The 13,688-nt window shown below is 40.0% G+C and overlaps 1 protein-coding gene across 1 annotated transcript; it reads left to right on the top strand.

Annotated features, from left to right (window-relative positions):
- Positions 1–1,150: 1,150 nt before the first annotated feature.
- On the top strand, positions 1,151–6,174 carry spast (spastin). Its single transcript, XM_083923475.1, has 16 exons — positions 1,151–1,461; positions 1,571–1,654; positions 1,740–1,823; positions 2,383–2,546; positions 2,650–2,783; positions 3,024–3,117; positions 3,209–3,283; positions 3,855–3,926; positions 4,012–4,087; positions 4,382–4,473; positions 4,585–4,664; positions 4,756–4,798; positions 4,916–4,995; positions 5,090–5,160; positions 5,261–5,301; positions 5,414–6,174. The coding sequence occupies exons 1-16, from the start codon at positions 1,359–1,361 to the stop codon at positions 5,537–5,539; spliced, it is 1,419 nt and encodes a 472-aa protein (XP_083779601.1). The 5' UTR covers positions 1,151–1,358; the 3' UTR covers positions 5,540–6,174.
- Positions 6,175–13,688: the final 7,514 nt, after the last annotated feature.

Raw genomic sequence — 13,688 nt, 5'->3', positions numbered from 1 at the left:
CAGACTCTAGAATCGCCTCTGCTTATGGCCCTGTGAGTAAAGGAAGTGTACGTTTAAGTCGGCAGTAAAACATTGGGTTTCTGATATGGTTAGCTATGTTGTCAGTAAAGACTGAAAGAAATAAACATCCAGTAGGGGACATTGTGTGACAGACCGGGGAGTGGCCTACCACTTTCCGTAGACTCCTGCCTTTAGGAAACAGTAGGTTATGTGTCAGAGGATCAAGAGCAACATACCATTTCAGGGATCAGCACATGCCACTGTGGTGCAGCCAATCCACAAATGATAGGGAGCTTTACTCTTTTACATGTGATGAATAGTTTACACTTTAGATTAGGTGTTGCAGGGACGTGTGTTAATAAATGATTCAGTAGCTTAATACAGAAACATTATTCCTCAGACCACAGGGATCCATATTATATCAGCTATAACATATCAATAATGTATTAATAATAATTTATTAACGATTTGTTTATGATTATTTTGTTCTTTACTAAAGGTTTATAGCAAGTCACTAACAACACATTGAAATGTTAAGATAGCACTTATTGATACTACAACATAAAAATGTAAGAATGTTTTGTTGTTTTATTTATTAGCTAAATGCTTATAGATGACTCGTGACTGATCCTTATTATAAAGTGTTATACTCAGAACATCGAAACGGAAGTTATGCTGGTGTCAGCATTATTGCAAAGTTACGCATTTACAGATATGGCATTACAAACTTTACACAAGATCAATAGGAACAGGCGCATAAAATGAAATTATAGAAAAATAAATATACGGGCTACGGGTTTGTTCGTATACAATATTCTTCATCGATGCTAAAAGGTCTCATTGGTTTTATTTTTCATAAATGTGAGGGCTTTTAAATAAGAGACTCGGGGAAAACATGACTTTAAATCCAGGTTTCACTTTAATATACTTTTAATTTGTGTATATAACATTTGAGGCTAAGCATGTTAGGCTATTCACAAGAAAGCCATCTTTTTGTATTGTCCATAGACACAAATGTCTTTTTGAGGAAAGCTTTCAAGATGAACAACCTTAGAAAAATATATGATCAGTCGTTTCACTATCGCCAAAACATACACGGATATTTGTTTCGGCGGGGACGAATATTAATGATACACACGGGAAAGCGGAAGCTAGAGGGGATGTTTGTGTAGAGATGCTACACGGGAGATACTGTTAGATATGTGGCAAAAAAAGATAGTTTTATAAACCATGACTTCGGGTTGAACGGAATATAAATGCGACTTCAAAGCCACATTTGACCGTGTCCTTTTTCAACAGAGTTAAACAACGAGGAGACAGTGACGTTAGAGGCACCTGAGCGACTGTCGGCCAAAATAATGGCAAGTAAAAGCAAAGACAGCGGTGAAGTGATTAAAAACTACCATAAACAGGCGTTTGAATATGTATCGAAGGCATTGAGGATCGACGAGGATGATGCAGGTTTGTTTTATTGTGTTTTTTTGACCACGATGATGCATGTTCAGGTTTGTGTTGTTGTTTGATGGTTGAAGTGTGGCAGCCTTTAACTCCCTTCTCCCTGCGATGACAGCAGACAAAGAGGAGGCTGTGCAGTGGTACAAGAGGGGGATTTCTGTGCTTGAAAGGGGGATTGCAGTAGAGATCACGGGACAAGGTAATATGCACACGGACATCCAGATGTACACAGTGTGCAGTGTTGACATGCTTTCACCTTACACTCCCATGTTTTTCGCTCTCAGGTGAGCAAAACATCAGAGCAAAGAGACTTCAGGACAAAATGATCACCAATCTCACCATGGCGAGAGATAGGCTCGCTCTGTTAGGTGAGTATTTTTCCAGATATAATGAAAATAGCAAAGGTTGGGAGATGAAAACAGCTTTATGAAATGCAGACTGGTTTCCTTGCTTTTACAATTGTCTAAAGTGCTTAAAAACAGTTTGTTAAAAAAAATTGATACTTTAATTGAAAATAATAACTTGTTGAGTGAGAGTAAGTATGGCTTTTAGACAAACCAACCTACAGCTTTTTTAATGAAAATAATGTAAGAAATTACTATACAGCAATAGAAAGTAAGACATAGAATAGGGGTATTTGTTGATTTAAGAAAAGCATTTGATACTATCATACCATCTTAATTTCTAAGCATAACGTACACAGTTCTAACCTAGATAACTAGATATTCATAAAATGGACAACAATACAGTTTGCTGTTAATACATCAGAGCGTATGAAGAATTAATATGGAGTCCCACAAGGCTCGGTTTTGGGACCTAAACTTTTTATTTTGTATATCTGTTAGGTAAGTCTAGTTTTTACCAAAATAATATTGTTACCTCAGCTGAATAGGACGCTGAAGGCCGAAAACTGTTCTTGTTTCACAGAGGCAACAATGGCATCTAAAAAGAGGAGGGATGAGAAGACCTCAAATCATGTTCTTCCACAACCAAAGCCGGTGCCTAAAAGCCAGCCTGCAGTGCGAGGTGCGTCCACTAACATCAGGCCCTCCACTGCTGTCAGACCCTCATCCAGATTCACTGATCCAAAGGTGATTGTTAAATTACATTTAGGTGTCCAGTTGTATTTCATTTGAAGATGTCTGATTCTGATGAAGCGGGAACTGCTTTGTGGATATCTTCGTTCCTGCCCAGGTCACCCCACGGGTGGGAAAAGCTCAAAATGGAAAACCTGCCACTATGAAACAGCCCCCGAAGAGGGATATGAAAAACTTCAAGAATGTGGACAGCAAACTGGCCAACTTGATCATGAATGAAATTGTTGACAGGTAAATTTTTTTTTTTTACAAATATGTTATCTGTATGACATTGTTGTTGTTAAATATGTTGTTTGTATAGCTGGAGTTTGAAACAAAAACAATTTCCCGCTGGGATTATGAAAGTATTTCTGATTCTGATTAATTAGGAGCAGTACGTTACACCACCTGTAAATTTAACTCAGTGGAATGTAAACTACAGTAAGAAAAAAACTTAGCTGCCGTTAAAGTTGCTTTCTGTGTTCATTGCAGTGGAGCATCTGTATCCTTTGAAGACATTGCGGGACAGGACCTGGCCAAGCAAGCTCTCCAAGAGATCGTCATTCTCCCCGCCTTAAGACCAGAGGTGATTATCTTTGCATCTGCTAACTATATTTCATACATATTTGTATATTTATCTATATTTTTAATGCTTTTTTCATATTTTTACCATTTAGCTCTTTACGGGCCTGAGATCACCAGCACGTGGTTTGCTTTTATTTGGCCCGCCTGGAAATGGGAAAACCATGCTGGTAAGTTAAAGGTCCCATATTGTAAAAAGTGAGTTGAGGTGGTTGAAGGTGTCAAAATGCTCAAGCCCAAGAGAAATACACACAGCTGATATTCAGAAACTGTGATTTCAACGAGCCGTCAGGACTTCTGTACGGTTGTCATGTCACAACTATACTATATATAGGAAGAAAGTGTCTCTACAGTCACTCCTCTGCTGCAGTGATGGTGCAGAGATGCTGAGGATGCATAAGACCCAGAAGTGTTGACCATTTGGAGCAGACTGGGCTTTTTCAGGAGGGGGGCTTATAGAGACAAGAGTTAAAATGGAGCATATCAGACAGAGGGTGAATACAGGTATATTCACACAGGCAGGATGAGAAAAATAATGTGTATTTTGAGCATAAAATGTAAATATGTTCTAGTAATAACCAGAAATACAATTATGCACCTGAAAATGAGGATAATATAGGACCTTTAAGGGCGCACTCACACTGTCCTTCCGCACCGCGCCAAAACCGTAACCGTCATGTAACTGTTGATAGTCTTGCCTCAGTATTACTATCAAACACAGCCTTTGCTTTCTCTTACAAGGCCAAAGCAGTCGCAGCAGAGTCAAATGCTACGTTCTTCAACATCAGTGCCGCCAGTTTGACGTCAAAATATGTAAGAAAACACTTAGCACTCCGCCCTACACTAAATTAAATTTGTGTTTTTATTATTTTAACCTCTCCTGTCACCACCATTACAGGTGGGAGAGGGCGAGAAGCTTGTACGAGCACTGTTTGCAGTTGCCAGAGAATTGCAACCCTCTGTCATCTTTATCGGTTTGTATTACTCTATTTATTGGCTAAATCAAATCATCAAATCAAATCCATTTTTATTTATATGGCACGTTTCATACTTTTTACAGTAGCACAAAGTGCCTCACAGAAAATAAAAGCAAAACAAAACATAAACAACAAAGAAACACCATGAAAACGCACAGACAGCCATACACACACCCACACACATACACTAGCTGTTGCTGAGGAGACATGGCTAAATGTGATCCCTTTTATCCCCCAAATTGCAGCTCATATATAAGCGTCTTGTGAACTTTTTTTTTTCGCTCCGTTCAGATGAAATCGACAGCTTGCTCTGTGAAAGGAGGGAAGGAGAACACGATGCCTCTCGTCGATTAAAAACCGAGTTCCTCATTGAGTTTGATGGGGTAAGAGCAGACGCTGAAATTTGATCCTGAACCGGCTCCAGAGTGCTGAGGTCACTGTTATCCCTCAGACAGCACCGGTGTTATTTTCACGACAGTACTTCTTGGTTTCAGGTGCAGTCAGGAGGGGATGACAGGGTGCTCGTAATGGGAGCGACCAACAGGCCTCAGGAGCTCGATGAAGCAGTACTGAGGTACTTGATGCAACTGCACATGCTGCATAATTATTATGTATTTCTTTTGTGACAAGCTCGCTACAGTGTTCCTCTTATGTTAATCTTACAGGCGCTTTGCAAAAAGGATTTATGTGGCATTGCCGGATGGGGAGGTATTTACAGTGGAACCATTATCACAGTTCATCACTTTGATCTTTGTCAGCTTTGAAATGTTAATGTTTCAACAGTTTTCAGTTCATTAAGTCAGGATTTAACTCTCATCCCTCTAGACAAGATTAACGCTACTGAAAAACCTTTTGGGAAAGCATGGGAACCCACTGAGCAGAACTGAGCTGTCCAATCTTGCAAAGTGAGTTTCATACTATACTTGCCGTACAGGATTTACGGCATTATTTTGCGCATGTAAATAATATGCATTAATTCCTGGATATTTAACTCGATAGAGCGACTGCAGGATATTCAGGAAGTGATCTTACGTCTTTAGCCAAAGATGCTGCTCTGGGACCAATTAGAGGTAAGACATCTTTCTCACGTTATCGTATGATTCATATATATTTCAGCTTCCATGACGAGCAAAATCTGCTTCTTTTAAATATGAAAATCTTCTTATACAGAGTTGGGACCAGATCAAGTCCGAAGTATGGCTGCTAGTGAGGTAATGCTGTAAAAGTCTTCACAGTACTACAGATATGTCCTCTCTTAAAGTATCATTGTGTAGTATATATGATGTAGTATTTATTTGTAGAGTTATGCACTTGTGTCCACAGATGCGTAACATCAAGATGAAAGACTTTGAGGATTCCCTGAAGCGCATTAAGCCCAGTGTTAGCCCAGCGACTCTTGATATGTATACCAAATGGAACAAAGATTTTGGAGACACAACAGCTTTTTGAACTCGATTGAGTTCACTGGAATTCATTTTCACAAAACAGAAAAAAACAGATGATTCCTCTGTTTTTTAATGTACGGGTACAAGACGTCAAAAATGAACTTAAGATCCTTGAGTGAACCGATTGTAATGTGGCAAAGCTATATAAATATTATGACTTCTGGAAACATTTCCTGTTTTATGGGAAGGCTTTGCTTATGAGAATTTGTTTACTGTATTATTACACTCTTAAGCACTTGCTACTAGAAATTTCATTATTTATTCTCAAGAATGTCCTGCAAAATTACAAGTGAACTTTCTCTTGCCTCAAGAGGGCAGCAAGTTTCTGCAAATCCTGTCATAACCTCACTGATTTAGATCCATTTACAAAACTATTAGTTACCTGATGCATTGACATGTTGATGGTATTAAACACCAAATGCTCTCTGTACTTCTGCACATGAACAAGTGATAACAATTGGGAGGAGATTCACCAAATTGGGTGCATTTGTATCATAAGAAAGTTTTGTTTTTTTCCTTTTGCACATATAGTTTGTAGATACAAATACTTTTCTTGTATTTGAAAGTAGAACTGTTGATGTATGACAGCTCTAAAGTATTTAATTGAGCGACTGTAATGGCTTCCTACTTTCCTCATGCATCAATAAAAACATTCATTAAAGTGGTCCAGCTTTTTTTCCTTTTCTTTTAAATCAGGTACTAACTGCAGTATCATGTGTCTGTTATTGCATATGGCATATATTTTTTGGTTTCATTTTGGAAGTTCAACCTTAGCTTCCATAATAAAGGTTATCATAAACTGTGCACAAATAATTACACGCAAACTCTTCAGTCATGTTTGCCCCAAGGAAGCAAATTTCCTGGCTCCCTCTACAGGGTTATTGCTGCTTTGTTATGGAGCCGTGCATTTTGATGCAATGTATCAAAATCAATGTTTCTAATCATTGACATATCAAAGACTGTGAATAAAACAATCCCCCTAGCATTTAGTTTACTGAAGACAAATACCTTTGTTGGGTGTTTTCTTTCCATTAAAAAACGGTAGCAGGTTACATGATTTCACTCAGTGAAAGAAAGTTTAAAATAATAATTATCACCAGCTGCAACAGCGATGGTGGTATTGTCACCTTGAAGGTCGAGGTCGAAGATGGGTGTGGTCCGAGCAAGAGCCCCCACCGCCGCAGCGCCCACTGATGTGAGCCCATTGCAAGATGGTCTCTAGTAATACAGTATATAATTGTATGGCATTTTTTATTTACAAAGACTTTTCTGTCCTCTTATGGCACCAGAACAAATTTGTTTAAAGGGATGCACAAGAGCTTAAATATAACTATGCACTTTTATTCCACACATCCTCTTATCTGTAGGTAGAGGGGGCTGCTGTTGCACGACTCCTTCCCGTGGCACAAACTGCATCTAGAATCAACCCGTATTTTCACAAATGTGTGAAATGCAGTAAACTGCTATTAAAGAAAATAAAGTCTATTACTGTTGTGTTGACTGTCAGGTTGAGTGATAGAATGGATTAGGTCTGCAGTTTTGGCCATGTCAGATAGTTAAACATGTAGGAGCCTCTGCATGTTCCTGTACTTAGATGTGAGCGTCTCAGAGAGAAGGGCACAGTGTTGATAAGTGAAGTAACATTATGCAGCTTTGTGGTCAAGACCCCATAACAAGCCAACATCTAATGACAAGGCTGCACCACGGACGGGTCACAAGCTGTCAGGGGATGGCATGGCTTAGTAAATTCTTGTGGTCGGTCATAGAGCTGTATTTCAGAGCACTACATAAACCCTTCCAACGAAAAGTTTAACTTCAATCCCACCTCTCTCCCAAAGGCCCTTCCTATGGTCAGCTGGTGGTGTTGCCTGTGGTTAATGTGGCCCGGCAGCTGCTGCATCATCTTTTCCTGCAGATGTTAACAGACTCTGCAAATACAAACATTTTCTGTAATTAATAAATGTCCTCTGAATTTTGTTTCCACACCGCTTGACATACCATTGGGGAAAAAACATGCAAAACACTCACCTCCAGAGCTGTAAGCACCTAGGACGACTCTTTCCCGCAGGGGAGAGATGTTAGATGGACTGTGTTTTTAAACTTGTCATGACTGAAGAGCTTCTTTCATGATGCCAGACAGGAATGGAGGGTGTTAGGGGTTTGGGTTTAATCCTCACCTTTTTTTCTCTCTTGGTTTACTCTTCACAGAGAGCATCCTGCACAGTAAACAATTGATCTTTATGTCGGACAACTTGTAAGACCATTTAGTTGTTGTTTTCAACACCTTTCAACTTACATTACAGAATATGAAATAGATGCCTGCAGGTGGTAAAACAAGCTTATCACCTCATATCAACATTCTTAAAAGTAATTGCTTTTAAAATAACCTGTAATTACAGTAGAGAGCGAGTATCATATGTACACACGATGGGCTTTAAATTGTCAAGCTGACAGAAGACAGAGCGTTACTGAGGCGGTTTAAACCTCAGAGATGATTGACAGCTTTCCTTTTTGGTTGCGTGTCAGAGCCCCGCACCTCCACAGTGGCTCATTGATGCTTTGACCACTACATCCACTCAAGGGAAACAGAATAGGTGATCATTTGATACCTCCAGTGAAATAGCCCACCCTGTAGACAGAAGAATAATAGTCAACACAGTGAGGACCTCTGACTGACTGAGCAAACAGTGAGCGTTTCTTCAAATGGCCCATTATGAAAACAGTATGTGGATTGGGAGGGTTTTGTTATAGTGAATACATGTGTCTCCCTTCAAGGCTGCCGGGATTCGAGTTTGTAGAGTTATAAATTATGAACCTAAGATAAATTGTTTATAGTCTTGCCTTACAGTAGTAGCCTACCTTGGATGCTAAAAAGCAGTGCATTGACCGTAGCAGAACTTCTGAGTGTGGCTGCGAGCTTGGCTATTTCTTAAGAAAAGCCTGATTGTAGAATGTTGAGTTGGTGGCAAGGGATTTCCTTCAAATTTTGGGATTTGGCTCTTTTATCGCCCTTAGTTTGAAGATGTGGTTCAGGGTTTACACAGTGGAAAGCCTTCAGGGCTGAGTGTGTTCACTCTCCAGCACTGGCTGCTACTGTTCCACTGTTCCACTGGCCCGCACACCCAATACATAACTTCATTTACCATGAGAGTGTTATCTTGCTCTCTCAGGGGAGCCTACAAGCCAGGTCTAATCTTGAATCCAATGGCAACATCTGTCTTTTATAAGCAAATTTATTTTTCTTGCTTGCGGTTCATTTATGGTGAGTGTGTATCAGTGAGTGTGTAAGAGCGAAAAAGGGGCTGTTGGTATCTAAATACTTTATACCAGGTCAGCCTTAGTTCAGAGCAAAAGGGAAAACTGGAATATCTAGATCTTGTGAAGTTTATACTTTAAAAATGTTCAAAGGAATGTTTCAACATTTTGGAAAAATATGCTTATCGCTTTCTTGGAAAGTGTTAGTTGATAAGTTTGAATCCAACAGAAAATATGAAGCTATCTCCAGCAGCTGGATAGCCTAGATTTTCCTTGCTTTTAAGATTGTAGTGCTCTACTGAGAATTAATCACTAAATTGGTTTTAAGATGCTTTGACCTAGCTACACCTTATAGCCTCCATATTATAAAAGTGTGCAGGGGCAAGTAATGACGTGGATTACATTGCGCAGATGGACCCACTTTGTAAATCAGCCCTGACTGCCAGACGTTCCTGAAACTCATTGTCTCTCCAGTTAGATATATACGTTGCCTTCTTCACCATTTGTTTTGTTCCGCGTTGGCCACAGCATCATAGAATCGCTATCAACACGGCCCATTCACTCTACATGAATACGCCTGAGAATGAGCGTTTGTATTCACACATGGGCCCACTCAAAGATTCAGTAGTTTTTGTAAACTCTGTTTGATGCCTGTTCCAACTGACTTGGACATTTGCATCCTCATATATAGCGACGCTGTGTAATGTGTAGCATATGTGAAAGGGACTGATGTTAATAATAATAATAAGAATAATTATTATTATTATTATAGGGCATAATGTTTATTAAACATTAAATCGTGTAAACATTTTCTAGTAGAAACCCCAAATACAAGTACGAACCTGAAAATGAGCATAATATGGAACCTTTAAATCTAAATGATCGTAAGATAAGACACTTGTGAGCATCGAGAATAGCTCCACTAACATAACATAAATAACTGTATGAAAGTATGCCATCCATTCTCAGTTCCAGGCGCAATAGCAAAGCTAAAATGAGAGGAACCCCCGAGGAGATGTTTGTTTTTGCTGCCTGATTTCTAACCATGGAAAAAGTTTACCGTAACCCCCTGACTGCATGTCTGTTAAATCTTCCCTCTAGCAGAGTGATAGGCCTGTGGTAAGGTCAGTAATAGCCAGTCTTTCAACCTCACTTTCTAATTTAGGACGCAAGCACCTTTTTACAAGGGGTCGAAGGGAAACAGCTTGCAGCAACATTTTTGAAAGTGTTGTAGAATGTATGTAGATGATTGATCGGTAGAGGGAGGAGATTCATTTAAGTGGCGATTTTAGATGTGTTATAAGTCTTTTTGAAAACAGAAAAATACTTATCAACGTCTGCATACCTTGGAGTAACTCCAGTTAAGCTCATTTATTTTCTCTCCCACTGCAGCCTGCAGCCACAAAGCTGTAAAAGAAAGAGGTGGACAGAGAGGAGCGAACGCTATCATGTCTGCACATGACCTTCAAATCCATTAATTTCAGTTACCTCATCAGGAGCCAAACCCTTGTCTCTGACTTCATAAAAAAAAAAAGTGCAGATGAGACCTGATATCAGTCAGTGCAGCTTGTCAACACAAAACAAACTTTATAATGGTCTATTTCCAGTCTCACATCCTGATGGTCCTCTAGACAAAATGTTGTATTTAATGAAAGAGAATATTCATGTTTTTAAGTGTGGACAAATATCCTCCCCAAATGATGCTCATGATACATATTGGCCTTGGACTGAGGTGGACATGTTTAGACTTAGGTTTGATGCAGGGAGGGGCAGGGAGACGATGCTGAGGGGAACAGTGCACTGTCAAGGTAAGCTGCAGGCTTCCCCGCGGTGCATTCCTTCAGCTCGTATGCAGCCAAAACAGTTGATGAAAAGTGAAAGTGCAGTGAGGACTGAACATTTCCACAAGAATAATGCTCTGTCTGTCATTGCTTTTCCCTCTCCCCGTGTCCTCCCTTTTTTATCTCTTTGTTACCCTTCCCTCCGGACATTCATGTGAGGACAGGAGCGATGGTTCACCTCCACCTGTGACCTCGGTCAGGTTCACCAGCCCATTCCCACCTCACACTACTTGGTTAGTGTGAATCCCGTACTCAGAGTCCAGGATTCAAAACAACTAATAGTTTTTAAAAGGTGATCTGAGGATGATCATATTATATATGTTAAGGGTGATGGGTGTCATTGGTTATAGTCACCTGGCAAATGTCTTTAATTGACAGTGATGGTGAACTTCAACTCCATTTTATATGAATTCACACAGGACAGGACTTTAATCATCACTTTTTTTTAACAGCTATGACCACTGAAAGCACTAGAACACCACTGGGCGATCCAGAGTAACTGAGTTTATATTGTGACATCGGTCAGTCATCATAGGCTGTGTCCAAAGTTTACTCCGGATTTCCTATATTGCATATTACTTTTACTGCCATCTGCTATTTTATTTGTTGAAATATTGGGTGTGTTAATGCATACACTATATATGGCCCTCACAAATTCATATGTGAAGAGTGTCCATGGCATGTACATTACTTTATGCCACATTTAATTTTTAAGAAATGACCATTGCCTGACTCTACAGCTGTCAGTGATAATGATGCAAAATGGGGTTACGGTTAGTGTTAGTGTCCAACATCTCAAATTACTGCTCACTATAAGCATAAATGGTTTAGTGTCCACTATATGGGGAGTAATGAATGAGTGAACAAGGGGGTGATTATGGTGACACAGCCATAAAATACACTTATAGTGTTTTATCACCTGGCTCGTTTGGAGCGGTCAAAGCTAAACGCTAAAGAGGGAAGAGCGGGGTGTTCCCAGGTGTTGAGCCGGTTAAAAGTCTGCCAGTTCGGGGCGGCTGGTGGCACAGTGTTTAGAGCAGTCGCCCCATGTAAAGCGGCTTAAGGTCCTCGAGTGAGCAGATGTGGGTTCGCCTCCAACCTGCGCCCCTTGCTACATGTCCCCCCCCTCTCTCTCTCATCCAATTTCCTGTCTGTCCTATATAATAAAACGCTTGAAAATGTGTTTGCCATGTTTAGAATGGTGTAATTAGCACAAAATACAAGTACAGCTAAGGCTCTTGGGAATGTTGTTAATGAATCAATGTGTGTGTGTGAATAATGAATGTTTCATTTTTGCAGGTATTTATTCAAATCCAACTATTAGACAAATTTTCATCTTGACCTGATGATGACGCAAGATAAGAAGTCAGAGGATCACCATTAGTCATTAGATTTCATCCTGAAGAAAACTTGAATGCTTTTAATACATTTCATGGCAATCCATCCATTAGTTGTTAAAGATATTTCACTAATAACCAAAAATGTCAGCCTCATGGTCGTGCAAGAGTAAAGGTAAGGGGATCACCAAAGTTAGTGAGACTCATCCTCTGGGAACCATGAATGTTTGTACAAAATGTCAGGTTTATCCATTTAACAGCCTAGTTGTTGAGATATTTCAGTTGGTACCAAAGTGATGGACCAACCAATCGACACTGCCATCCCTAGAGCTACGTTCCTAGCATGGCTAAAAACTAAACCTGACCACAGCTAATAGACTGAGTTGACTCCGCTATCAATCATCCAATCATTTCTTGATAAAATGATACTATAGGCATATTGCCAATCACTTTCTAAGTCACACAAAATTACTGGGATAGGTACCGGCAAAGATTAAAGCAATGGAATCTAGGTCTTTTGAATATGATTTGCTTTGGCAGGTATTGAGAGAGTTCAACAAAACACAAATTCCTGCGTTGGCATTAGCAGCAGAGGAGGACTGAAGCAATTTGCAGAGTCACAGGTTTGCAGATCTGAACATGTTGGCATGCATACTGTAAGCCTCCTCCCAGCGATCTCAATAAAACATAGTCAGATATAAAATATGACGGTAATACAACTTCAGTACATGTCAACAAAACCAGAGTACAACAAGCTCAGACTATTTGCATTTTACATTCCCTGATAGAAGTCAATGTTATATCAGCATATATCAAAGTCTATCAAAGACGTCCTGGTGAAATGAGCCCACGGAGAGGTCTAGTTTCATCAGGATGTTTCAAAGCAGACTGTCCTGGCCACGCGCCCAGGAACATGCCTGAAGCTCTTTCATCTCTCTGTGTCCTACAGCATCTCACAGCGTCTCACACCACCACTCACAACTCAACACACACACACACACACACACACACATACACACGCATACACACATACACACACACACACACACACACACACACACACACACACACACACACACACACACACACACACACACACACACACACACACACAAACAAAAACACACACATACACATACACACACACACACACACATCATCATCACACATTTTTTTTTTTTTTTTTTAGATCTTTACTTTGTGGTACACTGTGTCACTTTGTGGCACTGTGGGGTAACTTCAAGTGATTCAATATATTTCCTTTTCATGTTAACATATTTATTTTTGTGGAATTAACTCTGTAATTTGTATTACCAGAATGGCTGCCTTGGTAGAAAATCTTGCTGGATCCGGCTCTGTGCTGAAACTGGACTTGTTGTCTAGGAGGAGCTGACCTTGACCTCTGTCCCGTGACCTGTAAAACAGAGGTCCCCCTTATCCACAGCATCAGCATGAGGTGTCTGCTGGGGGATTGGGACGGTGAATGGGGTCGTTCTGGGTTGCTGTTTTGAAAATCTATCACATCATCTTTCATGGTCATTCTGGGTTAAACTTTGGGGCACAGTAAACATTAAGTTAAGAAGCATATGCAACTAAACATACTGTATGTCACTCTGGATAAATATATAAGGGTGGAATCACAGGGAAAGTTGCATCTGGAAACTATTTTTAAACTGATGTCATTTTGACTACCTCACGTGGAACAGGAAGAAAACCGTAG

Source organism: Echiichthys vipera (assembly GCF_963691815.1).
Source record: "Echiichthys vipera genome assembly, chromosome: 11".
Lineage (NCBI taxonomy): Eukaryota > Metazoa > Chordata > Actinopteri > Perciformes > Trachinidae > Echiichthys > Echiichthys vipera.
The sequence above is the reverse complement of the archived record's forward strand: the minus strand, read 5'-3'. Positions and strand labels throughout refer to the sequence as shown.